The sequence below is a fragment of the Mytilus galloprovincialis genome, chromosome 6 (assembly GCF_965363235.1).
Source record: "Mytilus galloprovincialis chromosome 6, xbMytGall1.hap1.1, whole genome shotgun sequence".
NCBI lineage: Eukaryota > Metazoa > Mollusca > Bivalvia > Mytilida > Mytilidae > Mytilus > Mytilus galloprovincialis.
Genome location: NC_134843.1, coordinates 61,144,766 through 61,172,216, shown reverse-complemented (window position 1 = coordinate 61,172,216; position 27,451 = coordinate 61,144,766). Strand labels below are relative to the sequence as shown.

Genomic DNA, 27,451 nt, shown 5'->3' with positions numbered 1-27,451 from the left:
GAATAATTTCAGAGAGATTCGTACACTTAAACACAAGTTATTGTTTGAAAACTGCCAAAATGCTCATTTTGGGCCCTTTTTTGGCCCCTAATTACTTAACTATTGGGACCATAACCCCAAAAATCAATCCCAACCTTCCTTTAGTGGTATTGAACCATCTGGGAAAAACATATAGAGATCCATTTACTTAAACTAAATTTATTGTTCAGAAACTAAAAGCGTCTTCAGACAACGATATGATAGCATTATACGACGCAAAATTTTTTTTGCAGTAGTATAAAAAGGAGAAACAGGTATAAATAACATAAACAAACAACAACTACTGTACATCAGATTCCTGACTTAGGACAGGTGCAAACATTTGCAGCGGGATTAAATGTTTTAATGGTACCAAACCTTCTCCTTTTTTCTGAAACAATAGTATAAACAACATAGAAAAACACACGATAAAATATCAATTTGAAAGGCTTAACTCAATCAAAAAACATTTGCAGCGGGATTAAATGTTTTAATGGTACCAAACCTTCTCCCTTTTTCTGAAACAACAGTATAACATCATAACATAGAAAAACACAAGATAAAATATCAATTTGAAAGGCTTAACTCAATCAAAAAACGTAAATTAACACACTATGAACGAATAAATTTGATCTGCGATACCTGATTGCAAATACACAGTTGATAAAATATTAGGGACAAACATTCAAGGCCAAAAAGCAAACAAACAATCCAAACAAAGCCATGGCAAGACACTACCGCGAAATACTTAATAGTTTATTTCTAACTGTTGTATTACCAATGTTACTTCAACTGATCGGGCGGAGCTTACGTTTTAATTTGCATTAGGACAGTCTATTTGAAGAAGTGTGTGATAAGGATGATTGCCATTATTATTATTGTTGATTTCTAATCACCTATCAGTGTCATCAAAGTAATTTACAAAAGAATCACTGGACACTTCATTGATGAGTTTATCCTAAAACACCTATCTATAGATGGACTGGTTTATGATGAGCGAACCGGTTAAGCCCCGCCCAGTCAAGTGAAATAAATCGAGTAATATCAGTGCGGACTTTACAAGACTAATTACAGTAGCAGTCAATATTACAGTATATTTTGTGGGGATTGAGGAACAAGTGTACTTTCATGGATAATTGATTTTAAGGTTTTGCCAAAGTCAGCATGCAAGCCAATAGAAAATTTGTACTTCATAAAAATTATTTTGTAGTTAACTTGTATCCCCAAAATTCCCCAAAAGTAGTATACAAGTATTAATAGTAAGTCCACAGTAATTATAAGTATTTTTTCCTTTTCAATTGATACCACAAAGATATCATGTTAAAATTAAGACAAAAGATTAAATACGATGTGAGACCTTTTTTCCATTTCTATTTATTTATGTGTACTAAAATGTGTCATTTTGGTCTCTTGTGGAGAGTTGTCTCATTGGTAATCATACCACATCTTCTTTTTTATATGACAGTTGTTTCCATTCGTTTGATGAGTTTGAGCTTTTGATTCTGCCATTTGATAAGGGACTTTCCATTCGTTTGTTGAGTTTGAGCTTTTGATTCTGCCATTTGATAAGGGACTTTCCATTCGTTTGTTGAGTTTGAGCTTTTGATTCTGCCATTTGATAAGGGACTTTCCATTTCAAATCTTCCTTTGAGTTGGCTATTTTTGTTTTTTGATTTTTTTTTAACTAGCAAAAAAGTAATCACACTTATATTTTGGAATCAAATTATTGCTTTATAAATTCAACTGTTATGTGAGGTTTATATCATTGCAAAAAATTTGACATGATTTATATTATTTTAAAAGTTATAACTCACATTTAAAAATTCTAAATGTATTATTTGTATCCAGATTTTTATGCAAAACCACACAAAATATCTGTTAAATAATCATTTATAGAATTACAGTTACCTTTTGTAAGTGTTGGTCTATTTTCCATATCCGTAAACTTTGATCTTTAGACCATGTGACAAGGTGATAGTCCTTGAGACCTTTACAAATAATAAAAACCACTCAAATACTCTTTAAATCTCTTTGTAAAATTATCATAAATCAATATGTTTTAATAAAAAATCAATAATTGAAATAGAGCAAAATCTGTGAAAAAAAAACATAAAATAATAAAACAATTAAATATTTTTTTTACATGAATTATTGAATCAGGAAGTGGCCATTTCTTGGTCATTGAACAATAATTAAAAAAAATTGAGGTCAATCTTCAAGGCAACTTAATAATTTGAGTGTTGTAAGAAGTGTTTGTATAAATATGAATTTTAATAAAATTAAATTACCTTCTGCTTGTTTTCTCCATTCAAATTCTAAAATAACATCTTGATGGCCGACAAATTGATGTACAGGTGCTACATAATTCTCAAGATTCCACAAATAAAGAGAGTTTTCTCCCCTTCTCAGTTGGGGGACAACAGCTGTTATTAGTCCATGACCAAATGGCTACAAGAATAAATTTTTGTTTTGACTATATATATGTAGAAAAAAGTTTTAAAAAATACGGGACATACAACATCTTTTCATTTTTGTTTATTGTGTGCAAATGGAAAATCCAAAATTAATGGACAAAAAATATAATTAAATTTCCACAACAAAAATTGTGTATAATAAAAAAAAATTCTCATTATAAAACATAAGTTACTCCTAAAAATATTGATAAAGCTTATGATTTAAAGAAGACTTACTGTGTACCTAGCTCTCCATACAGGAGAACCAGACGTAATAACACCTTTACTCTGACGAGGGTTTGAGGTATCCCAAAACTGAAAATATACATACAAATATTATTCATGATATAACAAAAGTGCAATAACCATTATTATACTGCACTTGTTCTATTTGAGCAGTCAAAATGCGTTGACCGTATATTTCTATGTCATATACAGTCACTGACCTGATATCACTTTTCCTCATGAATATTTAAATAGATATTGTTGAAATTATATTTATTTATTCATACGACCTCTACAACCTGTTCTTGCTTCCAATGTAAACAACGATGCATTTTAACGACTCACACTTGTTTATTTTACGTGTTAATATTTTTTGTTTGCAATCATAAATCATTATGTTTTATGTTTATTGTTGATATTTCAGTCTATAAACAAACAAATTCGTTCACCATTGATTGCGGTTTTCAACAGGTAATGATGTACATTTCACCATGTTGTATATTTCTCCGGCTGTGTGATATGAGGCCTTTTAAAAGGAAGATTTCCCCCAATATTTAAATCAAATAAATAACATTAACACACTAAACAACACTTGAAAATGGTTTTCTAAGATTGCAGTATAAAGACAATAATAGTCCAGGCACAGCTTTACATTTCCCCGTTTCTAAGCCTCATCCTTATATCGTTGATATGTCAAGTCAAGGTACTATTATTGTCTATATATACATGATATTGCAATAGTGCAATAACAATTTATATACAAGATAATGCAATAACCATTAATATACATGATACTGCAATACAAGGGAATATTGTATGCTAAGTTATCTATAGGTTTGTACATATTTAAAATGTACACTATACATCGGCCCCATTTTTCTAATGATCTTTTGCTGTCCACTTTCTTTATATGATTTCTTTACAATGTAGTTTTTTCTCTTTTAAAGTTGCCTAACAACCAATCACAAAGGACAGAAACCTTGGGCCATCTAATACTTATTTTAATGCAAAATCATATTTGAAGAAGGAACACTACCTGAATGCTACCACTCACCACCAATTAGTGCCAAAAAAATTAATCTTAACTGTTTATCATGCACTTATCGAAGCCCTATAGATGATAGAAAATTAAAAATAAATCAAGTATCAGGTAAAATGTAAAATATTGGGTTTCTGTAATGGTTTGTTACACCAATTGAAATACATTTTAACTTATACCTACGTCACTTAATGTGTGGGACAGACAGGAATTAGCATCAAGAATATCATAAAAATCATGAAATGATGTTAAATAAACAGCTGCGCCATGAGCGCATGATACGCCCGACGTCTTGTGTGGAAGTTTTATGCAATAATCATCAATAGTTTCTGAGAAAGTCTTAAGCAATAACCATTTATTGTTTTTGAGACACGGCGGGACATGTGAAACCCCCCCGCCCTGTTTTTTTTTACAAAAAACTAAATATCACTAAAATAAAATTTTGAATCAAACCAAAAAGTATACAGATCTTTAGATTAATATAACAAAGAAGTGTGTAAAGTTTTAAGCAATAATCATGAATCATTTTTGAGATACGGCACGACATGTAAAAACCCCTCCCCCTTTTTTACAAAATACTCAATAACTCAAAAATGAAATTTTGAATCATCACCAAAAAGTATACAGATCTTTAGATTAATATAATAAAGAAGTGTGTAAAGTTTTAAGCAATAATCATAAATCGTTTTTGAGATACGGTGCGACATGTGAAAAAAAACACACCCCTAATTTGGTTACAAAGTGCCGTAACTCAAAAAGTTTAAATCTTATTTTCACCAAAAAGTATACAGATCATTTGACCATTATAAGAAACAATTATATTAAGTTTCATGAAATTTGGATAAGTCGTTCTCAAGTTACGGTGCGACATGTTTACGCCGGACAGACAGACGGATGGACGGACAGACGGACGGACACCGGACATTTGTATACCATAATACGTCCCGTCAAAATTTTGACATGCGTATAAAAATTGAAAAGAAGCATTTCAACCAAGCGAGCTAAGAATAGTTAAAGCATGTAATTTCTAACATTCTCGTTATTTCACATGTACACTAACCTTGACAGTACCATCCTGGCTTGAGGTTGCAAAGTTTGTCTCACTGTTTGGACTCCAGTCTAAACCATGGATCTTTGATAAATGAGCAGCTATATACTGAAGAGGTGAACTTCCCTTCTGAAAAAAAAACAACAAAGAGAATAATGCTATCATTCAAGTAATTTTTTTTTAAAGTTGTTAGATATCACCAATTAATCAGACAAGTTGCCCTTCTATCTTAATGTTTCACAACACCAAGTGATGTGAAATACTGTGGATTCAGTGTTATTCGTGGGGAAACCAATTTTCCTAGATTTCATGGGTGGAGATGAATTACAAGTTCAAATATTGAACGAAGTACAAATTACAATAGGCATGCATGCAGACTTTAGCAAACTATGAAATCAAATCAAATATCCAATAAAATTTAAACAAGAATGTGTCCTAAGTACATGGATGCCCCATCTGCACTATCATTTTCTATGTTCGGTGGACCATGAAAATGGGATATAATCTCTAATTTGGCATTAAAATTAGAAAGATCATATCATAGGGAACAAGTTTCAAGTTAATTCAACTTCAACTTCATCAAAAACTACCTCGACCAAAAACTTTAACCTGGACCAAAAACTTGAACCTGAAGCGGGACAGACGGACGCACAGACCAGAAAACATAATGCCCATAAATTGGGCATTAAAATCTTGATCCACAATTTTTTGTTTTGACCTTCCCTCATAAAATATATATAAAGCTTTTGAAAAAATGTTTAAAGAGTCAAGTTAATATTTAAAGTTTTGAAACCAATATTTGTCTATGGAACAGAAATACATCAACTGTAATATCCTTATCTATGGTTTTCTAATTCTACATCGATAACTTACTCTTGGATCCCATAGCCTCACATCTCCTTCATGTGTTGTAGCAAATAGGTTATTAGTCACTTTGTTCCATTTTACTTGAGATGCTCCAGCTATGAATAAAAGACAGCATGTGATTTAGTTTTTATTATTTTTATGGAAGTAAAGGTTAAGAGAACATACATGTACTAAGTAATGTCACAATCTACAATTTCGACTATTTTAATACTATTTTTTTATATAATATTCCTTATATCAGTAAAGCTCAGAAAATTTTGTCATATTTTGTTTTATTGGCTGTCATAATTGTTTTTTTGGGTGTTTTTTTTTTAGCCAAAATCAGGCCTTCAGGTTTTTTTGGTTTTTTTTCTTACATTTAATGCACTTAATGTAGATATGTTTTTGTATACCTTCTTACATGGAGACAATAACTTTTTGAGTGTGACATCACTTACCTACTGTCTGAAATGAATTTGATGGTTTCTTAGGATCCCTGTTAGGATGAAAATCAAATTATTAATTGCAAGTTTACAAAACCCTTTCTTTATTATCTTAATCTTCTTATCACCATTTCCTGGATAATTCATTAACTGTAAAATCTATTCTTGTTTAATAAAACATTGGTTTAGCAAATGACAACATGTACTACCTTCTTATAATCATTTTTTTCTCTTCGGCAGAGTAAGGGCAGAGATTGAAGCAGAGCTGATGCTGTTAATTGTTCAGTGATATGATTGACAGTACAATTAAGCCCGTCTATGTAATCAGAGTGCTTTAGAGCTGGAGATACAATATCATATGTTATTATACCTCAGTTATCATTTTCTAAATAAAATAAGTTAATGATATTTGACTATTTTTCAAATTTCAATTGACATTTTGACTGCTCAAAAGTTTCCAACTATTGGACCTCAATGAAACTATTTGACAGCAATCATCATTATTTTGTGCGGAATTTCAAATGGAACTACAGAATTGGAGGATTTTTAAATACTGTGGGTGTTGAGACATCACAGTTTACCTATTTCATCTAGGTTTGATGTCAGTGCAGAACGTAGCCTTAGCATTTCCAATATTTATGAAATTAATGTTAAACAATATGGTTGGGTTTCTGCTTTTTATATAACACTAGTGTATCTTCCCCTGCTGCTTATTGTCTGTTGTCTTCTTCGATATAATAAAACACTTACTGACTGGATATTAGTGAATTAGCAAGTTTAATGTTCCCTCGGATACAACTATTTCTCTCTGCTACGCCTTAGAGCAATAGTTGCATCTTGGGGACAATAAACTTACTATTCCACAGCTCGTACCCAGTCAATAAGTATACACTGTTTTATAGATGTATTTTTGGTGATTACTTTTGGGTTGCTGTTACATTAATACCCCTTTTTATTCATAAGAAATCTGTATGTGTCAAAAAAATGTATTCATGCATATAGAGTTATCTAAAAGTAAATACCTTATATCCCACAAATGTGTGTATGAGTCCACAGAACAGGAAGCAATTATGTTGACATCAAAGGGAGACCAATCTAAATCACTGAAATAAAAAAATAAAAAATTCTTAAAATATTGAGGATATAAAAAAAAAAAAAATTGTAAGGGTTCCACGGAACCCAGTGTCTCGCCTACTTTTGCTGTTAATCACACACTCATCAAAAATGATGAAAAAATCAATAAAATTATTCCTCTCGATACTATCTTTTGATTACCAGAAGCTTCTGTCCAAGTTTGGTAAAGATCCAGGCTAGTTTAAGAATCTTAAAAATGTTTTAAATACTTTAACTGCAGACTGTATGTAATGTTAACTGGAAGAAAAACTAAGTCCATTTATAAGTAAAATACGGGAAAAATGGAATTTTATTTTTACAAAATTTACTTCTGGATACTATTTTCTGATCATAAACAAGCTTCTGGCCAAGTTTCTTACAATTCCAGGATAGTTTAAGAAAGTTATTAAAATTTTAAAAACTTTAACCACAGAGTGAATGTAATGTTTCCTGGCAGAAAAAACTAAGTCCATTTATAAGTAAAATACGGAAAAAATGGAATTTTATTTTTACAAAATTTACTTCTGGATACTATCTCCTGATCATAAACAAGCTTCTGGCCAAGTTTTGTACATTTCCAGGATAGTTTAAGAAAGTTATTAAAATTTTAAAAACTTTAACCAGAGTGAATGTAATGTTTCCTGGCAGAAAAAACTAAGTCCATTTATAAGTAAAATACGGAAAAAATGGAATTTTATTTTTACAAAATTTACTTCTGGATACTATCTTATTTACATAAACAAGCTTCTGTCCAAGTTTCGTACAATTCAAGGATAGTTTAAGAAAGTTATTAAAATTTCAAAAACTTTAACCACAGAGTGAATATTTGTGGACGCCACCGCCGCCGACACAGACGGAATGGAGGATCGCTATGTCTCGCTTTTTCGGCTAAAGTCGAAGACTCAACAACAAGAATGTGTCCATTAGTACACGGATGCCCCACTCGCACTATCATTTTCTGTGTTTAGTGGACCGTGAAATTGGGGTAAAAACTTTGGCATTTAAATTAGATAGATCATATCACAGGAAACATGTATACTAAGTTTCAAGTTGATTGAACTTCAACTTCATCAAAAACTACCTTGATCAAAAACTTTAACCTGAAATTTGCACTATAATTTTCTATGTTCAGTGAACCATGAAATTGGGGTCAAAACACTAATTTGGCATTAAAATTAGAAAAATCATATCATAGGGCACATGTGTACTGAGTTTTAAGTTGATCAGATTGCCTAAAACTACCTTGACCAAAAACTTTAACCTGAAGCAGGACGAACGGACGGAAGGATAGACGGAAGGACAAACGAACGCACAGACCAGAAAACATAATACCCCTCTACTATCATAGGTGGGGCATAATTACCAAATTCAAACAATCACAATAGTTTCAATTGTTTCTTTAAGCACAGTAAATACTTTTTATTAAAATTTTTCAACACACCATTAAAACATTTAATCACAACAAATTGTGTATGCATTTTTAAGACGTTTTGAATCATGTTACTCCATGTTGAAAAGTAAATTTATTTTTTTTGCTGTCTATCATATGTGCCTGTCATTGGTAGGTGTCTCTTTATTTGTTTTTCTTTATTGTTGTGAACATTATCAGGCCATTGGTTTTTCTTATTTGAAATGTTTTACATTTGTCAAGTCAAGGTCAATAATTCAGTGATATTGTTGTCTTTTTTCAAAACTACCTCTACTGTTTTTTATTGGGAAAAATGCATATTTTTTATTGAAATTGGGAAATTTGTATATTTTATTCTTAACACATCTCTGATTTTTTGCTGACTTTTGCTGTCTTTTTTGCACTGTTTTTTCATGTATATTTTTTGTTGTCAGATATTTTCAACCTGAAAGGTACTTTTCTGAGAGGGGAAAGAAACGGAAATAGAAAACCACATGTGTTACAAACACCATGATGATTCTGATCAGAAAACTGGATCTCAAAAGTGCTTTCTAATATCAAAATAATAACATGAATACGAAATTTACAAACATTACTACCAATGCCATCATTGTTTTGGGAAAATGTAAAACTTTTTGGGAGGAATTTTAAGCCATTTTTTTAAGTAATTGAGAATTTTCTCTAGGGCAAAAAGCCGAATTTCGGCTGTAATTTAAGGCAAACAATATCACTGTAATTGCTTCATTTACAGTTTGAGTTTTACTCATGATGGGTATAGTTGATTATATCCACATCATGTGGTCTCTGATGGATAGTTGTCTTATATTTTATATTAATAATACATGTACCATTTTTTTTTTTAAAGTTTTATATATCATTAGACCACTAACATGGTTGTGTATCACTATCATTTCTTAAGTCCAAGACAAATACCTGACCGTTCTGGAATGTCCTCTCATAGAACATTTCTGATTAATATTTCCATAACTTGTCCAAGAAAATAAATCTAATCTCTGGTTACACTGAAAATAACAACATAGTACTTCAGTTAAACTATCTTTATATAATATGGAGACACAAAGTTTTAATGTTGTATCCATTATCAATATAGAAGATTGCAAATATTATTTGTATAAAATTAGAAAAATTTTAAAAAACTATATATATATGTACATGCATCACAGAACAATCACATGTTCTCATAAGAAGATTTAGCATTGCATTTTACACAAATAAGATAATCCATAGGTCAGATTTGACATTCATAGCACCAGGGACAATAAAAACCAAAAATATATCCCTACTAACAGATTTGGACTAAGAACTTGTGAAATTTAAACTCCCTAAAAATATTCCACCATACAATATTTGCGTTGGATGGCATTTGTTTACAATTAACAGGAAGTCCAGGAACATATATAGTACCTTAGAACAGATCATAAATAAATTACACAAATAACAGCAAAATGCATTGAGTGTGTAAGTAAAGGTAATATCTATGATTAGCTTGCTGGTCAGCTGAACCGAGAAGTCATTAATAAGTAAGGTATACTACCCTCCTTTTGGAGTAGTTTACTCCTACAGACAGATAGATTGGTTATCTGTCAGACAAGTCTACTGTTAATGGAGGGTAGAAAGACTTCCCAGTCCAGCTAGCAAGCAAGCTAACCAAAGATATTACCTTTACCTACACACTTATGCATTTTGCCTTAAGTGACAAAGTATCTCTTATGTTTTAGCTAATGAACAAAACAAACAAACTTACAGCTGTTGCAAACAGGTCTCCACAAACAGGGTATGGATGCCACTGTACACAACTTATATCAAATTTACTCTGTCTTGTTAATTTTGTTACTCTATCTGTTGGATTGTCTAAATCTACCAAGGTCATCACTTTCCGGCTACAAAAAAAAAGAGAACATCAAGTACCAGGGTAAATATGAGTTATTGTAATCGTGTCTTCACAAATTTTAGGCAATCTTATCATAAACAAAATGGCATGTGGATCTTTTCCATATAGAAAATGAGTTTGTTATCCATTTCAGATTTACATTGATATTTTTTATATCATATTTCACATTTTATATAAAATGTATATCCATGAAAAAGACATAACCAAAACAAGAATGTGTCCCCAGTACACGGATGCCCCACTCGCACTATCATTTTCTATGTTCAGTGGACCGTGAAATTGGGGTAAAAACTCCAATTTGGCATTAAAATTATAAAGATCATATCATATGGAACATGCGTACTAAGATTCAAGTTGATTGGACTTCCACTTCATCAAAAACTACCGTGACCAAAAACTTTAACCTGAAGCGGGACAGACAGACGGACGAACGAAAGAACGAACGGACGCACAGACCAGAAAACATAATGCCCCTCTACTATCATAGATGTATCGTGGGTGGGGCATAAAAAATCAATTTTGACCAATAAACCATGCAAATGAGGTCAAAGTCTGATAAAACCTGCAAGCAAACATCTAGTATTACACAATTTTAATAGTCAACCAATGGCTTATACATTTGTAGTATATGTAAATGTATCCAAAATGACAACATAGCTGAGCAATATATACTATGTCCATGGATTCATGAAATGAGGTCAAGTTCAGGTGAAACCCTAACTCATGGAAATGTAAACTTTGCAAAGATCCAAAATACCAAATATACATGTAGTGACAGTTATGTACATGTAGTCATCCTACTACTTATATTAAGTGAGACATTTACATAGCTGAAATATGAAAATGAGGTGAATATGTACAATAAACATACAAATGACATATGCCAGACAGACACTTCAGATCAAAACTCTTGTGATACAATGTACATTTTCTTTTGTACATGCACTTATGAAATGTAAAGCTTGATACGAATAGTTTACACTCTCCTTATGGTTGCTGCATCCCTACGGCAAGTATGTCATGCATTCTGTAGCATTCAGAATCTCTGTGTCATTTAAATTTGGTCTCTTGGGAAGAGTTGTCTCATTGGCAATCACACCACATTTTCTTTTATGTGCAGGAGAGACAAATCCAAGGCATCAAAACTAATTACTTACCCAGCTAAGACTGCAAATTGTCCAGTGCAGTCCACTGCCATTGCACTCGCCTGAAATTCAACAATACAACCATATATCATCGATTCATGATTATACTACATACATTTGTACATGTGTTTTAAAGAGGCACTAGCTATGAGATGTATAAAACAAGAATGTGTCCCCTGTACCCGGATGCACCATCCACACGATCATTTTCTACGTTCAGTGGGCTGTGAAAATGGGGGAAAATCTCTAATTTGGCATTCAAATTAGAAAGATCATATCATAGAGAACATGTGGACTAAGTTTCAAGTTGATTGGACTTTAACTTCATCAAAAACTAAAACGACCAAAAACTTTAACCTGAAGTGGGACAAACAGACAAACGAACAGACGGACGAACAAACAGACGGACGGACACACACCAGAAAACATAATGCCCATAAATGGGGCCTAAAAATATATAAAATAAGATTTATTTGTTCAATCAATAATGACAGTGAAATAGTGAAATAATATAGCTTTTCGCTGCCAGTATGGTTCAATTTTGTCAATAAAAGCTAAGGGCTAAGGAACATTGATGATGAATTATTCACTTGCAAGAGAATAATTTGACTTCATTAAATCTGTATTCATGTAAACTTTAATTTAACCTCTTAGCAAAAGATGGATACTGCATGCTTTGAGCATATTGAAAAGAATGTCAACATTGAAAATGAAACAAAGGTAAATCATTTGATTGACTGATTCACCAAATATCATTCTTAACCCTTTCGCTGTCACGGTAAAATTTAAAAATTCTACGTTCAGTGCCAAGGCTTGTTTTGGACGTCGTTGTGAAGGTATAAGAGGCTTTGTGACGTCAACAATAGAATAAAGTTCTATTGAGAAATGAATGATGGTTTACAGCATGTGATATGGCAATTCCGATATTTCCGGAATAATGCATATTGTTACTTGTTAAAATTGATATCTATATAATATATATAAATAAATGTTTCTTCAATAACAAATTATATACCATCAGAAACAGAAATCAAAATCAATAACACGATATAATTTATTATAAACATACAGTCAATAAAAAAACACCAAGTTTAGCTACATTTGAAATTGTGATGCAATGCAAATTATGCAGAACATGTATGTAGTATGATGTAAACGAGGGGAAAACTATAATACCTTGTGAAAAATGTATTGATACATAAAATGCAAACATCAGATATTTTGAAAAGCCCAAATTTACGGCACAGCCACCATACACATTACAAAACCCTTTTGCCACCCGTCTCATGCTATGTCCAATATTATCAAGCAAAGAAAACTTTGCTCAGAGGTCAACCCGGTACAAAATATTATTTTTACCAGAAATACTTAGACTATAAAACGCCGAGGTCTAAAAAAATAGACAAGAGTTTTTTGATATTTCATAATATATTTACAAAAACTAACAACTCAGAATATTTACAACAAAACGTCCAGCTTGTCTCTATACATGTAAATGTGTAGCATAGCCAGTGCTGAGAGTCTGAATCTCATCGTGGTTCTCAAGTAGGTTTTAATATTCTTTTCATTACTCTAAAAGATCAAAGTCTCAAACATTCAAATAGGTGGTGCATACATTTCATCATGTAAAATATGATTTTCTATAAGTATTTCATTAAATTTCATTTAACGTTTATGAAGCAATCATTCAGTTTTCAAGATTGGAAATTTGGATCAAATTATGGATCCTAAATATTTTTTAGGCCAAATTATGATCTCGACATTGTCTTTCGGCACGCTGGTGAGCGCAATTTTTTTTCTGAATTAAAATAATCTTTTACCCCTTTTGTGTTACGGCTGTTTTATTTTAACAATTGCTCATCCTTGATATTTTCACGAAGAAACCCCGTCCTGCATTTGACCTCAAACATCCCCCCGCTCCCGGAATTAAACTAAGATTGTTACTTACTGAGAATATGTTGATACATAATTTAGACGGAAGGACGATGCAAACCAAGATTGAGAGTAATAAAATAATTTCATGTCATGAAGCGAAATCTTGTGTTTGGAATGTTACACATGTAAGAGAATAAAAAATGTATATTTTATTAGGAATGAAATAAATATTTGTACCGACACGTAGATAAAAAGGGGTACTTATAAGCTCATGAATGATCACACTCAGTGACTTTTTCCCAATTTGAGTTTTTATAAGACAGACCACGCTATTTTTCTGGCGTCGCAAAAAAAAAATATATATATACTGTTTTGCCGGCTCTAGATGTAAGGGGAAGGCAATATTGAAAACAGAATTATCGGCAGAAGGTTCTGATAAAGAAACAAAATGAATGAAATGACCCCCCCCCCGCCCCCTTTTCACAATTTTTCAAAAAGTGCTTGATTTTCTTCTACATTTAAGTGACGTCACAATTAAAAAAAAATGACGTCATTTTTGGAACTATTGGCATTGCGTTTCCAAAATGTCAGACATTTCCGAAGATTCTGAAGTTTCCAATATTGAAAGTGAAACAGATTCAGATGTTGATCTAGCTCAAGAGATCACAGAATCGGAGTGTAGGGAAGATGAAAATGTGCCGAACCAACGACCATGGTTTAGAATCTACCCACCAGAAATAGATGAAATGCAACAGAACTTTGCAGAGAATGTTGGACTTCAAGACACTCCTCCAAGGAATTCAAGACCTATATCTTATTTTTTCCTGTTTATGACAATGGATTTCTTGAGACAAATAGTTACAGAAACCAACAGGTACTATTTATATGTACATATTTTATCGATCCATTCTTTATGTATACATCTGGCACCAAGGAATTGATAAATATAGAGCATTTTTATAATTCAAAACCGGACATAACTTCTGTCGAACATTTGAGCTGCATATTTGCTTTATAAAAGTTATTTTGGCATTTTATATATAAAAGTCAGAAGTTAAGACAATGAGCCCCCTCATGATCGATGTGTTGCCTTATTTCTCATCAAAACAATAAAAAGCTATCTTGAAGCGCTAGCTTCTTTTTTTCGTGGAGAAAAGGTACATTTTAGTGAGAAAATTATAACCACTTGCTTCTATAAAAACAAAGTTTCAATTGAAAAAGTAACTTTCGATGGAAAACTTATAAAACCTATTTCTTTGCAGGTATGCAGCAGACTATATTGCTAGTAAAGACAGAATTCAACAATACTCGCGCCTGCATGACTGGTTCAAAGTTGGGGTTTTAACATTGAGAGACCTGCAAGCGTTTTTAGCGGTTATTCCCAATATGGGTATCATGAAGAAACTGGTTATAACCGAATATTGGAATACAAAGTTTGCTAGCCAATCAACATAATGGTATAGAGACATGTTTTCAAGGAACCGGTTCCAATTGATTTGAAGTTTTTTCATATTACTTACAATGCTATGATTCCTAACCGTGATGATCCACAGTATTCCCCGACCAGAAAATTTCAATGCTTCGTTGATTTGTTTAATGCAAAATCTAAACAATATTATACACCAAAGCAATCCTTAAGCATAGACAAAAGTTTGATAGGAACACGGGGCAGGTCAATAATGATTCAATATATACCCTCAAAGGCAGCGAAATTCGTTGTTAAATTATGGGTGCTTGCTGAATCAATAACAGGATATATTGTTCATCTTAATGTATATAAAGGAAAGCGTTATGACCCAACCCCTGCCAGAATGTTACAGGGAAGTTACGTAGTAAATTCACTTTTAGACTCCTGCAATTTTTTTAATAAATACTACCACGTTGTCACAGACAGCTTTTTCACATCAAGTGATTTAGCAAAAGAACTACTGCGGAAAGCGACATTTATGACTGGAACTTTATGTAAAAATCGTGCCATGCCAAGCTCTATGAAAAACCCGACAATTAATGAAAACAAAGCGAAGTTTTTAAGACAAGGACAGTTATTGCTATGTGTGTATAAGGAGGCTAGGCGTAGGAAACCTGTCCGTCTGTTATCCACAGCATGTAGAGCCGAACTTAATAGTAACGGGAAACCAAAATTGATTGAACATTATAACACAAAAATGGGAGGAGTAGATCTAGCTGATCAGCTTGTCAGCACATATGCCGATGATAGAAAAACTATGAAAGTATGGAAAAAAGTTGTATTCAATCTACTACAAAGAATGGTGAAAAATGCTTATATACTTTATAAACAAAATAGTGATGCACCATGTCTCTCTAGGTTATCATTTCTGCAAAGTATAATTGAGGATCTCGCACAAGAGCATCTTTTATCCCGTCAGCAAAGACTCCCTAATCATGAACCAAATAATGCGCGCATACGACTCCGTAAGATCCCCAACGGAAAGGAAAAAGATTGTAGCGGTTGTTCAGACAGAAACGGGTGGGATGGGAGAAAGAGAACGAGAACTGTTTGTGTTAGATGGGGGAATGGACTTCATAAAAAATGCAAACATAATCATGTATGTGTGGACGAATAATGAATATATCTAAAATTGTGAAATCTATTTATTTATTAGCCATGTATATGCTAATGACTTACTCGGCCTAACACCCCCCCTCCTTCCCCCCTTTTCCACATCCACACACAATTTCTACAAGAAAATCCAAAACAAAAACAGAATCTGTCTGTACTATGTGCAAAAGAAAGAAAAAAACAAACACCAAAATTATTGCAAAGCTGTACAAAACATTTGAATCGTAAAAAATGTTATGCAGGTAAAAGAACAAATGGACTACAGAGTATTGATAGACAAAAAACAAACACGGGAACAGATTAAACACACATTCAAGGTCATTCATAATTGTATCTTGAAAACAAACGAGAAAAACGGACACAAAAATTGGGGCGACCTCAGGTGCTTCAGAAGTGTAAGCAGGTCCTGCTTCTTGCAAATACACCAGGCGTGTTTCTAAAAAATAGGAAATTAAATGGAAATGGGGAATGTGTCAAAAAGACAAAAACACATCTAGCGGGATCACTCACAAGTAGGGATGGGGTAATTGAAAATGTAATGGTAATTAAGTGTAATGCATTACAATTTTCCATGTAATTGAATGTAATGTGTAATTGAGCATTTTTTTAATTACTTGTAATGGTAATTTAATTAATTACAATGAAAAAAGCATGTTATGCTCAATTACTTTTGAATTACATTTCAATTACATGTACTTTTATGGTGTTAATGATAAGGATTTATGTTTAATAATATAAATTGTAAAATTATATTTATTTTTCAAACATTGATATCACATACTTTCTGTAATTTATTCTTAAGTTTTTATTTATGATTTGAAAAAATACATCGTTTTTAGAAAGATCTTTAACTAAATAGATTGAAAAGTAATAAATCACCATGTAAAACAAAAACAAAAAAAAGTGTGAAAAATCTTTATGAGAGTTGATTTAGAATTTAAATTTACTATAAATAAATATATATTACAGGGCTCACACTACTTCAGAATTATAGGGAGAAGTGACTTCTCTTTTTGAAACTGATAGGGAGAAGTGGTGAGATTTGAAAGAGAAGTGCTCATTCGCTCGGTGCACTACAATGTTTGGATTTTACTATAGTATAAAGGGTCATATGTAAATAATGTTCTTTTTATATTATTCAATTCATATCTGAGTATACAATTAAAGTAACATTTCAAATTAAAAGTTGTTTAAGTTTAACTAAGGTTTTGTAAACTACAAACTAAATATTTATAGATAGCACTAAAAAAAAAAATTATTTTAAAAAATGTAAAGAAATTATAATATATCAATTACAATTTAATTCAAATATATCTTGTGTATGAAATTCAGTGTTTCTCATAAAAAAATATAAAAGTTATTAAGCTGGGCCATAATATAATTAATAGTCTCAGAGTTTATAAAATAAAGCAACTTTGAAACAATCCATAAAAAATATAGGGAATTATATAAACCAATCAATTAGATTTAACCAAAAGTCTCTTAATGCGTGTGGAATACGTAATTTTTCACTTTGGGATCAATATTCTTCTGTCAGCTGTTCCATCCGTGCGTCCGTAGTAATTATTGTAAAAGTACGGATTTCGGTCATAGCTGGTCCGGTTCAGAACCGTAGTTTAGAAATCGGTCAATGGCGGACAAATGCAAGAAAATTTACAAAAATAAACGATGTTTGACAAGTTATTTGGAAAGGAACATGACGTTTTTAATGCAATAAATGGATTGAACATTTACTGGAGGCAACTTTTATCACGTTTAAATGAAGTAACAAACTTATTTTGCCGCCGAAATTTAGGTTGATGTACGTTTTCGAGTAACAACCACCGGAACTTGCGGAAATGCACGAAGTGATAAAAAGTTGTATTTTTATCAAATAACCTGCTACACACTGCAAAGACAATGCCTCAACCTCTCTTCTTAAGAAAATCAATCGTTTAGGTCTAAATTTCTTTAATTATCAATAAAAAATTGATGTTTCATCAACTTGGTAAAAATTGAAAATGTCCGATAACGGAAGCGACTGAAAGCGAGTATCGTCAAGAACAGGGCGACTTGTTTTCGCTTTTGGGGGTCGGGGAAAGCGAAGTGACGGTCGGGAAAGCGACTTCTTCGCCCAAGTCGCCTGGTAGCGTGAGCCCTGTATTTTATTTGAGTGTCACACATCGATTGATACAGTACATATATACAAGTAAATTAAGTAACATCTTTAAAATTCAATCAATGCCCAGCCAAACATTTGACTTATGAGACACTTTAAAAGCATACATGTACATATTTACACTAAACTGCATGTTAAATTGGTAAAATATTTCTAGAGTTAAAAATCTAATAAATTACTTTTTCAAAATCGCTTTTAAAAAAAAAAAAAACTATTTGTAAAAATATAAAATGATAGTACTAATTATATGAAAAACACTATAAGCATGATAAGAGTTCTTATTAAAAAGTTATCTTCTAAAATAGAAATAAATATAATAAAAATATTACTCAATAAATAAAAATACCTTATATATTATATTATATACCTTTACTGCACACAATCATTTTGTCAAATTAGTATACACAAAAGGATTATAGAGATGAAAATTAACAGCTGTAAAAACAAACAGCAATTAATCAGATTAAAAGATCCAGGGGCAATGCCACTATTACATGTATTTTAACTAATTAGCAAAATATTGCTAAGATATATCCATTAGGCCAAAAAAAAATATGTCTGTTTCCTGTTTCCCGACCGACCCTGACTCAAACCCCCCGACCCTAGATCTTTTTATTCAAATCCGGAAAAAAATCGTTTCCGGTCGGAAAAATTCATTTCCGGTCCGATCCAGATCCGTATTTTACTATGCCCAAACAATCAAAATGGCTGCTCCCAGCACAAATGTGCTACAATTAAGGTTTAAAAAATGTCAGCACTGGGAGGATTATTCAATTAAAGCTTCTTTAAAGGGATTAAATCATTTTGGGGTACAGGACCCTAACCAAACATGACATTTAACCGACTGCAAATCTGACAGGGAGTGCAAAAAAAAAAAAAAAAAAAAAAAAAAAAAAAAAAAAAAAAAAAATCCTGACCTACCGACCCTGATTTATTTGCCTTGGAAGCAGGAAACAGACATATATTTTTTTTTGGCCTTATATACATTGTTTGTACTAAAAATTATTTTCAATGTTGTGACAAGCATACCTTTTAATAATTATTAAGTGATTTTTTTTTTAATTTATTTATAATTTCTTTATTCATACTATGTTTTATTTAAAAACCTTCATTTCTGAGATGTCAAAATACCCCTTAATGTATTGGCAAGTTAATAGGAACTAATTTCCTCTTCTATCAAAACATCTAATGATTAATCATTATGGAAGTATAATACCTCCATGTTCTAATCAAGCGATATATGCCACATAGCTCCAATAGAAATACTTTTGAGAATGGCTGTCAAAGTGTACAGATCAGAGAGATGCAGACTAAATGACAAAACATTAAAATTACTCATGATTATCAAATGCAATGCTTAAACTATGTTTACATGAATATTTTACACATACATGATACATACATGTATAATATTGGTTAACAAATATTATGATGAAATGTAATGTGTAATTTAATTAATTACTTTAGTAAAGTAATTGTAATTCAATTAATTACATTTCAAAAACTGTGTAATGTGTAATTAGTGTAATTGACCATTTTTGCAATGTAATGTGTAATTTAATTAATTACATTCCAATGTAATTGACCCCAAGTCTGCTCACAAGTCTTCATTGAAAAGTGAGAAACAGTGAGCTAATTTTAGCGACAAACAAATAAAATCTGAATAAAAAATTAGCCATACGCTATTTTTGAAATGCAACGGCAAGTGCGCTCTTAGGTGGCGGGAGATCGACGTCACAGTTCTGTATTGTTGACAACGTTGGTAACATCGCTAAAATAACATCGGCCCTCTGGCACTGAACGTACATGTAGTATGTACAGATCGGCCCTCTGGCATACAATGGGTTAAACAAATTAAAAAAAACATGATTAACATACAATGTATACCGTAAACCAACTTCTTTTCGCGGATACTTTATTTTGCATTTAACCCTTGCTAGCCCATTTCACGACAATTCTCAAATTTAGTTCATGAAGTTGAGTGAGGGAAAATTCAAAGTTTTACATATTCACGACAATTTATATTCTCCATATTTTCCTACTCGCGAAATCCGCGAAAATAAATCGCTCGCAAAAATAAGTTGGTTTACAGTATGTATAATCTATAATATGAAATTAAAGAGACTGAGAAAAATCCAAATGCACGAGTCTGATAGTTATATTTATATCGCTTAAATCACAGGCACTTGTCTCAGAAAAAAAATTTCCTATATACCTTAATATAACACAAGGTACTTAACTAAATTTTTTGAAAAATGACACCCAGTCCCGAATTCCTGTTATTTTTCGATTTCTCGGTTGTCAAACCTACTTAAAACTTAATATGCCATAAATCTAAATTGATTTATCTACACAATGGTATATGACACGACTATCATTGTTATCGGGATCATTAGTAGCAGGCCTCAGAAGTCGGTCAACGGGATTTTTTTTGCATTCGTCTCAAGCTTTGGCAACACCCAGCCCGCAGTGATTGAATTATTATAAAATTTATTAAAATAAAAACTGTCAGCTTCCCTCTGACTATAAATTATTATCTTTATTGTAAATTCTTTACAGATTATGTAAAACAAACCCAAATAAGTGTTTTTTTAGGTCTGTCGAATGTGTCAGGAGTTTCTAATTCTAGAACTCAGATATTCCCATTTTATTGACATCATTCAGACTCTCTCTGGACTTTACATAAGATATTGAGATAACTCCAAAAGGTTTAAAAAGCGAGAAATTTTGAAGTATGGAACTGAATGAAAAGATGTATTCAGTGGCGGATCCAGAACTTTCATAAGGGGGGGGGGCGCTGACTGACCTAAGGGGGGCCCACTCCAGTCATGCTTCAGTGATTCCCTATATAATCAACCAAATTTTTCCCACGAAAGGGGGGGCCCAGGCCCCCCTAGATCCGCCTATGGTATTTAGCTAATAATGCTATTTGTTCATGGTATGCATATTTCTAATAACATTTTGATATCATTTTGAGTAGGGAAAACAAAACAAAAACATATGTCAATTGATCCTTATTTGAATGGTAAAATTGACATTTTTAAAATCCTAAACTTGCAGAACCCCTTGTATTTTTGAAAAAGTTCATCAATAGTCAATTTTTGTAATAGTTTGCCATTAGAAAAATGACCATCTGCTATGCCGGAGCGGGAATGGACAGTAATCCCACCTATATTCAAGGAAGCCACTCCCGTTGTTCCTGTGACTGCGACCGTTTTCCCCCTTTTTTTAGTTCTTGTTCTATAGTACAGACCAAATGGCTCTTCCCCGTTCCACTTTGCCCCAGAAGCAAAAGGTTATGACCATTTTTTACCTCATTCAATGCTATAAGCTGTTGACATTCATTTTATGAAACACACGTGTACACAACGACACTAATGTAGAGTTATAAATTGACCAAAATTTCCCACATTTATTTTTAGACAGACGATTGACCAATGAGAAACCAGTATAAAATTACATGCGGACTGGGTGTTGCCAAAGCTTGAGACGAATGCAAAAAAAAATCCCGTTGACCGACTTCTGAGGTCTGCTACTAATGATCCCGACAACAATGATAGTCGTGTCATATACCATTGTGTAGATAAATCAATTCAGATTTACGGCATATTAAGTTTAAGTAGGTTTGACAACCGAGAAATCAAAAAATAACGGGAATTCGGGACTGGGTGTCATTTTTCAAAAAATTTAGTTAAGTACCTTGTGTTATATTAAGGTATATAGGAATTTTTCTGAGACAAGTGCCTGTGGCTTAAATGCAATCTTTGTATTTTTATATTATCTGTCCATTATTGGCATTTTTTGAATTTGAAATGTTTTACGTTCGTCAGTTTTATAGCAGATTGTAGTTTTTACTCATTGTTGATGGCCGAAAGGTGACTCTTTTTGTTGATTTCTATGCCAACCCTAAAATTATTTCCCTTTTCTTGCTTTTGGAAGTTTTCAGGGAAGACTTTTGATGGTTGACAGTTTAAATTTTAACCTTTTCTCCTGACCAATATTGTACATCATACCCTAAAGGATTATATGACAGGTCCATTGAACTTATTTTTCACTTAATTTACCTGTAAATCCCCATATTCTGCAACTGATTGTTCGCCACTCCATTGTGACATTTTCACGGATCTCCATCAGTACGGGGATAGACACGAAGGGAATCGGTATTTTAAACAGTCTTCACTCGCCACATTATCTTTCGTCCCATGCTATTGTATGAACAAAAAAAAAAATCATTTTTGATCATTGATGGTTTCAAATACGGCCTACACTAAATAAAACAAAGATTACTAATTGTTATAATTTTTCAACTCGATAAACGATTAGTATGATCTTAATTGTGGTCTTATACGTGTACATTAATTAGTCAAGACTAAGCTGGTCAGACTTGAACAATTTTGTGAAGTCAATATTTTGACCACTATAAGAACTCATTATTCGTTAAGACTTTGATTTTTTTACCTACAGGAAAACAGTTTATAGATGTATAAAGCGAAGTCAGCCACAAGATTCAAATAAGTACAAACACAATCAACAAGTGTTCTTTGGCTCACGTCAAGTCAATAAACTAAGCATAATTGTTAAATTTGACGTACATATAGTGACATATATAGACACAGAAAGACTAAGTTGATGCATGGAAGTAATATTACTTCCATGGTTGATGTGACTTTTGAAGTATGGAATAGTGCTTTGTAAGAATGGCTAATGTTTTTTTTTTTTTTTTTTTTTTTTCTTTTAATTGCTTTCAATATTTAACATGTAACATGGAGATATTTAGAGATCACTGATACACACATTGGTTAAAACGTATATATAGCGCATACCCGTAGCCGGAGGGGGTGGGGGGGGGGGGGGGGGGGGTTCGTCCGAAGCCCCCTCGAAATCAAATAAGCACTGTTAAAGTCAACGTTTTGTTCAAATTGTGACTGTTAAAGGCGAGTTCCATGATGAGTCCAACGAACCCCTCCTTGAAAATTCCTGGCTACGGGCCTGTAGCGCCTCGGATATTGGGAAGGGGTATGTGTTGCTAAACTCATGCTTTTTTGAGCAGCAGTATCTGGTTACATTTCCAGTTGACATCGAGATAACCCCGGTTTTAGCTTGCTATGTTAGGTTTTCTATACTTTATTAGTATTTTTATAATTTTTTTGCCATGGCATTGTCAGTTTTTTCGAATATCACTTTCGTACATGTATTTTTTGCTTCTCTTTTGTACGTCCATTTGGCTGAGTGGGATGTATAAGTACGCATCCACATGCACGTCCAGTCATAATGGAGATGTTAAATCCGATGCCTCGTATAGAGAGTGTCACGCTGGCTACACGTTAAGGTGGTATGGGAGTCTAAAATAAAAATGATAGAATTTGTTCATACTTTGCCAAAACGTTGTATCTATTGATACATGTTGAAAAATATAATAAAAACAAGAATGTGTCCATAGTATACACGGATGCCCCACTCCCACTATCATTTTCTATGTTCAGTGGACCGTGAAATTGGGGTCAAAACTTTAATTTGGAATTAAAATTAGAAAGATCATATCATAGGGAACATGTGTACTAAGTTTCAAGTTGATGTAACTTTAACTTCATCAAAAACTACCTTGACCAAAAACTTTAACCTGAACTTTGCACTATCATTTTCTATGTTCAGTGGACCATGAAATTGGGGTCAAAACTATAATTTGGCATTAAAATTAGAAAGATCATATCATGGGGAACATGTGTATTAAGTTCCAAGTTGATTGGACTTCAGCTTCATCAAAAACTACCTCGACCAAAAACTTTAACCGGACGGACGAACGGAGGTACAGACCAGAAAACATAATGCCCCTCTACTATCGTAGGTGGGGCATAATGATAGGTCACCGCGCACTTTCTCAAGCTACAGGACGGGACAAAATGACACATTTTGTATGGATTATACAGGAAAAAACACCATTTTGTGATTAGAAACTAAACAAAATGATAGAATTGTTAAATACTTCAGGAAAAGATAGCTTTCAGACACTGCTTTGAGAATATCAAAAGAAAAGATAGGGTCACCGTACGTTTTTTCCGGCTAAAATACAAAATAGGAATATTCCATACAGAATCCCTCAGAAAATGCACTTTTTTAGAGTTACCTCCCCTTAAAATGCAAATTTAAAAAAAAAAATAAAAACAACCAAAAATGATTTACATTTGCAAAAATATCAATATTTAGAAGCTATATTCTTATAAATTGGTACTTTTAAATGAAAATGTACATTAAACATCTGCATTCAAGCATCAAATTTTGCTAACTTGATGGAAAATCTGGACCTTTGATTCTCTGTTTTTTACAATCCAAGATGGAGGAAGACACCCATACCACCTTAAGAACTTTTGCAACAACATTTTGCGGGATCTGTATATGGCATATTGCAAGGTTAGATATCAGTCCCTATCCGATATATTTTTATTTTTTGTGCTATTAAATGTATGTGCCTGTCCCAAGTGAGGAGCCTCTGGTTTTGTTAGTTGTGTATGTTTTATTAATTTTTGTTTCGATTATGTTTCAGAGTTTATTGCATTTCCGCTGAACTAGTACACATTTTTGTTTCACCTCTGGGTGCGGGATTTCTCACTGTGTTAAAGAACCATTGGTAGCTTTGGGCTGTTTTCTGCTTTTTGGTTTGAATGCTGTCTGGTTGACACATTTCTCGCTTTAATTTTCAATTTTATGGATATATTTTCTCAAAAATAATTGATAGGTAATATGATTTTGATCTGATAGTCTTGTAGTCATGGCGTTGTCAGTTTATTTTAGATTTATGAGTTTGACTGTCCCTCTGCTATCTTTCGTCCCTTTTGTATGAAAGGCAGGATAAAAGACTGTCGACTCGCTATATATAAAGAACAAAGATATATCAGATATGGACATAAACTATGCTATGCACCAGACCATCTACGACCCTCAAATAGTTGAATGGGTTCTTAGCGTAATTATAAGTAAACATCCCCATTACAACCGAACGTCACGGTCTGAGTATTTATACACCACTGACAGCCAAACGGACAGCTTCCCGAGTATGTATAATTATATAATTGGTTTGCAAAGTTTTTGAAGTTAAGCGTTCCATAAAAGCACAATTTAGTCAACATTGAGTACAAAGTAAAATACCAAAAATACCGAACTCCAAAACAAATTCAAAATGTAAAGTCCTTATTCAAATGGCAAAATCAATTATTGGCGCAAACGAAACATGGTTTGTGGCGAAATAAAATTAACGGTACCAATTTTCTTGCACCAGATGCGCATTTCGACAATACATGTCTCTTCAGTGATGCTCGTGGCCAGAGTATTTGAAATCCAGAGCTTATATAGAGGATGAAGAGCTATAATCCAAAAGGTCCAAAAAGTATAGCCAAATCCGTGAAAGGAATCGGAGCTTTGCATGAGGGAGATACATTCCTTAATTTATAATAATTTCTATCATTTTGTAACAGCAAATTTTAATAACACAATAAATCCGTATTTTCATGCCAGTACCGAAGTACTGGCTACTGGGCTGGTGATACCCTCGGGGACTAATAGAAAACTGATGATGAAACGTTTTATTTAAGCGCAAACGAAACTTAGTTTGTGACACAAATAAACAATTTGTTGGCTTATATGAAGCCAATCATCCAACAGGAAAGCACCGATGTGAACAAAACAAACAGACAGAAAATGTAAAAATGTTTAAAAAAAGGGGGGGTACAGCAGTCAACATTGTGTTATAATCAGTCTATATTATTATCAAAACAAAAACAAAGATGAATGTCAACAAAAAAAGGCATATAGACAAATCACATTAGTAAAACTAAAGACAAGAATACAAAATATTATCATAACACATTAACAGGATGCATAAGTACCGAGCCACGTCAAATGAATATTACAAAAAATAGACTAAACAGAAAAAGTAATAATGTTCAATTCGTTAAATAAAAGTATTTTCTCAATATACTGCCGACATTTACCCACAGGAACTTAATAAACGCATGGAAGTATTATATTGACGGAACTCCGACAAAAAATTAGCACATTCGCACCCCACTGATTTCAATAAAATACTTCCATGCGTAAAGTAAATCAAATTTAAACCTAAATAACGTTCCTTACAAGATTTAGATATTTCGGTTTTAAACGGGAAACTCAACACTAAAATTTACGACAAAAGGGAAGATTTTTCGTTCCCTATTGTTAATTTTTCCTTTTTGGATGGTGATGTTCCTTTGGCGACATCTTGCGGTGTTTAGATTTCACAACTCGTTCACTATGCCCGTGTCTGTTATGACTTTTTTGATTTTAACGAACGTAATCTTTGCAGTACTGGTAAATTATTAAGCCAGGGATTTCGTTTCCACAATTTACTTACAACCTTTACTAAATTCTTCCATAGATATAAACATTTGGTTTTTAAGTTTGATTGTTCCTACAGAAAACTTATATCAAACGGGGTAGCACATCGATCGTCATTTTGACGGAAATGTTGTTTACCGTGTCTGGAAATTTAGAAACAATCCTGGTAAACTTATCGATTCATTTAATAAACTTATTCTAAAAGGTTACCAATTCAACACTGTAATTAGATCATTGAATATTGTTTTTATTGGTATTAATATTGACTGTTATCAGTAAATTAAAAGCAAACTACATATTATTGTTTTATATATATACATTTACAAATTCATTGATCTACAATCTGTTGATACCTGTAGCTTTCCATTGCACAAGGTCGTGTTTTCCTCTAACTGTTTAAGAAGTCTTTACACTAAACCCATTGGATGTTGGATTTGTACTGATTAATAATTATGTCTTATATGCATGATTTTTTATTACATGTTAGTGGCTTTGAACTAGCTGTCAGTAGCTGAGAGTACTCTCAGATCTGTACTTAGTGGTTTTTTTGTTGTTGTTGGGATGTATAAGTACCCGGCCACGTCCACTTGTATTTTTATCCATCTAATGAGTCCTGCCTTTTTCAACTAATTTTTATAGTGCGTTCTCATGTTGTACTGTTACACCACTGTCCCAGGTAAGGGGGAGGGTTGGGATCCCGCTAGTGACATAGAGTTGTTAATTGCTGTGGCATTTGGACTCTTGTGGAGAGTTGTCTCATTGACAATCATACCACATCTTCTTTTTTATATTAGCAGCAGTACCTAGAGTCTATACTTCT

The 27,451-nt window shown here is 32.7% G+C and overlaps 1 protein-coding gene across 9 annotated transcripts in view; it reads right to left on the bottom strand.

Moving 5' to 3' along the window:
* The window catches only part of LOC143080044 (GATOR2 complex protein WDR59-like), a 62,625-nt gene extending 40,198 nt beyond the window's left edge, over window positions 1-22,427 (bottom strand). For 5 of the 9 annotated variants that reach the window (XR_012979604.1, XM_076255686.1, XM_076255688.1 and 2 more), the window contains exons 1-11: window positions 22,329-22,426; window positions 11,663-11,712; window positions 10,359-10,494; window positions 9,527-9,615; window positions 7,095-7,175; window positions 6,088-6,125; window positions 5,657-5,745; window positions 4,796-4,912; window positions 2,709-2,786; window positions 2,307-2,466; window positions 1,927-2,006 (exon numbers count right to left, since the gene is read on the bottom strand). Coding sequence is in view for 5 of the 9 variants with exons in the window: in XM_076255686.1 (XP_076111801.1) it covers window positions 1,927-2,006; window positions 2,307-2,466; window positions 2,709-2,786; window positions 4,796-4,912; window positions 5,657-5,745; window positions 6,088-6,125; window positions 7,095-7,175; window positions 9,527-9,615; window positions 10,359-10,494; window positions 11,663-11,712; window positions 22,329-22,379 (969 nt within the window). In the remaining 4 variants the exon portion in view is untranslated. Of the gene's footprint in view, window positions 1-1,926; window positions 2,007-2,306; window positions 2,467-2,708; window positions 2,787-4,795; window positions 4,913-5,656; window positions 5,746-6,087; window positions 6,126-7,094; window positions 7,176-9,526; window positions 9,616-10,358; window positions 10,495-11,662; window positions 11,713-22,328 lie in introns of all 9 variants that reach the window. The other 4 variants (XR_012979605.1, XR_012979606.1, XR_012979607.1 and 1 more) reach the window with 1 other exon arrangement.
* Window positions 22,428-27,451: the final 5,024 nt, after the last annotated feature.